The sequence below is a fragment of the Corylus avellana genome, chromosome ca1 (assembly GCF_901000735.1).
Source record: "Corylus avellana chromosome ca1, CavTom2PMs-1.0".
NCBI classification, from domain to species: Eukaryota; Viridiplantae; Streptophyta; class Magnoliopsida; order Fagales; family Betulaceae; genus Corylus; species Corylus avellana.
Window position 1 is genome coordinate 47,965,743 of NC_081541.1, and position 2,723 is coordinate 47,968,465.

At 37.0% G+C, this 2,723-nt stretch overlaps 1 protein-coding gene across 1 annotated transcript in view; it reads right to left on the reverse strand.

Annotated features, from left to right (window-relative positions):
• Window positions 1-1,968: 1,968 nt before the first annotated feature.
• LOC132173932 (dimethylnonatriene synthase-like) overlaps window positions 1,969-2,723 on the reverse strand; it is a 1,241-nt gene continuing 486 nt past the window's right edge. Inside the window, exon 2 of the mRNA XM_059585616.1 lies at window positions 1,969-2,573. Coding sequence (XP_059441599.1) covers window positions 1,969-2,573 — 605 coding nt within the window. The remainder of the gene's footprint in view (window positions 2,574-2,723) is intronic.

Here is a 2,723-nt window from a genome sequence, read left to right on the forward strand (position 1 = left end):
TTTAAGACATGATTTTATCAAAATTGAATATTGTTGGAATTAATGGCTCATATTAGAACACTAGTGGAAGGCAAGTGGACGGGAGCGAAGTGGGAGTATTTTGGGAATTTCCATGGTACGGTACGGAGTATTTTGAAAAATTTTAAAATACGTCAGTACAATTAAGGTTTAAGGTTTTTCTATATATATGTTATAATGTAATCCTAAATAAAAAATAACAAAATACAGTGGCACTTTTTGTGGACGTAGACATATTGTCGAACCACATTAAATCTGTGTCTTAAATGTCTCTTAATCTCTCTATTTTTGATTCTATATTGTTTATCATTGTTGTGCATAATAATAACAAATATAAACATTGAAACCAAACTTATATTACAAAATGATTTGTGCACTTGCGAGTTGCAAAAAATTCAATATGAACCACATCTTGTAACCAAATCAACGTGTTGCTTTGCTTCCGATTTGGCCTCATTCGCCAAATTATTTGAAGCTTCAATGGCCTTCATGGCCCTACTACTTTTCTGGGCTCCTCAATGGAAGAACCAATTATTTGACGTATAAGTGCAAAAGGTCTTGCTCAAGGAGACGTGTTTGAACACAAAGAAAAAAAGAATGGAGAATTGAAGTTAACAGCGGTTAAGAATATTGAAAAATTAATGTGGCTTTTTTTTTGGAAAGTAATATATAGAGCGGTTATTATAGATTGCTAAACAAACATTTAATCCACGTTAAAGAACATTTTGACATTTATTAGAGTGAATTGAATGAAATTTTTGTCCTTAGAATTTTATTATTGTTCTTTATTTTTGTTCTTCCTTTTTTTAAAAAAAAAGGAAAATATGAGGGTTTCATTGATTAAAGATCACGTGCATAAAGCTGATCTTACAAAGCAGAGCAAAAAGCTCATACATCACAAAACATAATGCTTTGCAAAAATCATAGTCACATGTTATGAGGTTACAAAGTCATAGATACAAACAAAAATTCTTACAATCAGGTGCTATCATTGACTTCAATCTTCCACTAATCCATGTACAAATACAGTTAAGGAGCATATCTACTCTGAGCAGACTAGATCTAAGATATGGGTAGCCAAATTTTCTTGCAAAATTTATTTAAGCCGGTCGTGAGATATAACCCCTTACACCTAATTATCAAGGCTGTGAAAAATAGCCGCCCCTCACACCTAATTATTCCTATTCACTTATAAGGGCAGATCTACAGAGAAGAAACCTTTTATGCAAAACAAAAAATACAAACAAATAACCAACAAGCAACAGTGGCCAGAAAGGAAATGAATGGCACAACAGGGTGGAAGGTGAACGAATGCAAAGCGGAGAGGCTGAAATTGCTGATCTAATCGGAGAACACCTACAAACATAAAGAAAAAAATCAGAAGTGGAGGGATAGGGTAGGAGCGAGGAGTAGAAGGAAGAGGGAAGAAGAGGAGGGAGCAGATCTGGTGTGTTTTGTTGTTTCATTCATCTTCCTCTTTTGTTAAGCCAAGAGGTTAACCTAAAATGTATGGAACTTGCAAATCTGAAATGGTGAAACCGTGAAACATTGAATTCTGGTCCTCCTACTCTTGGAAACCTTTGCCCATATGATCTAGTTGCCCCCTGATAAATAGTTGGGGGTGGGCAACCAAGGTATTGAGGAAAAATCTATAGGGGTTAAGGAAAATTTTGGTGGTTGAGAGGGGGCAAATAATTAGTCATTTGTAATGTTATATATCAATATAAATGCAAGCCATCTTCACTTAGCCATTTGAGATTTATTTAATTGATCATCGGGCTTTCATCACCTCAAAGAGGGTACATCTATTAAAAACCAAAAAAAAAAAAAAAAAAACCTAAAGGAGGGTCTAGGGATATTGCTATTTCACACTTAACCTACATATATAATAATATTTAACCTTCAACTGATCATTTGAAGTAGTTACTTTCATAGAAAGCAATCAATATATTAATAGAGATCCTTAGGAAGGCGAGGCTTGAGCACAAGTTGTAGTGGCTCCACCTTTGGCAAAGCAATTCCCAATCCTTCACGCACGTCAACCTTCATGCCTCCCACGGTTGCAATATCAAATCCTTGAAGCACTCGAGCCAATGCCAAGTGAAGCACTTGAAAGCCGTATCCAATTCCAGGGCATGACCTTCTTCCAAAACTAAACGGAATAAACTCAAAATTCTGACCCCTAACGTCAACCTCTGCATGAGTTGTCAAAAACCGCTCCGGCTGAAACTCCGACGGGTTCTCCCACACCCGCGGGTCGCGCTGCAGCTTCCATATGTTGATGACCACACGAGTGCCCTTTGGAACAAAGCAGTCACCAATATTGCAGTCTTCCATGGCCTCCCGTATTCCTGTGAGGGGGCCTGGTGGGTAGAGGCGAAGGGTTTCCTTAACAATGGCTCGGAGGTAGTTGAGGTTCTTAATGTCGGATTCTTGCACCCATTTGTCCTTTCCCACATGGGTGTCTAGCTCTTCTTGGGCAGCCTTTAGGACTTTTGGGTGGTTTAAGAGTAGGGTCACTGCCCATGTTAGAGTCACAGCTGTGCTTCCTGAGCCTGTTAGGATGAGAATCTGCCCAAAAAAAAAAATAATAAATAAATAAATAAAAACAAGTTTATCTTTTGGTTGTACTATAAATAGTCAATGAAATGAAATGAAATCTATGATTTGTAATATTTATCTCCATCACATTATAATAAGGTTAA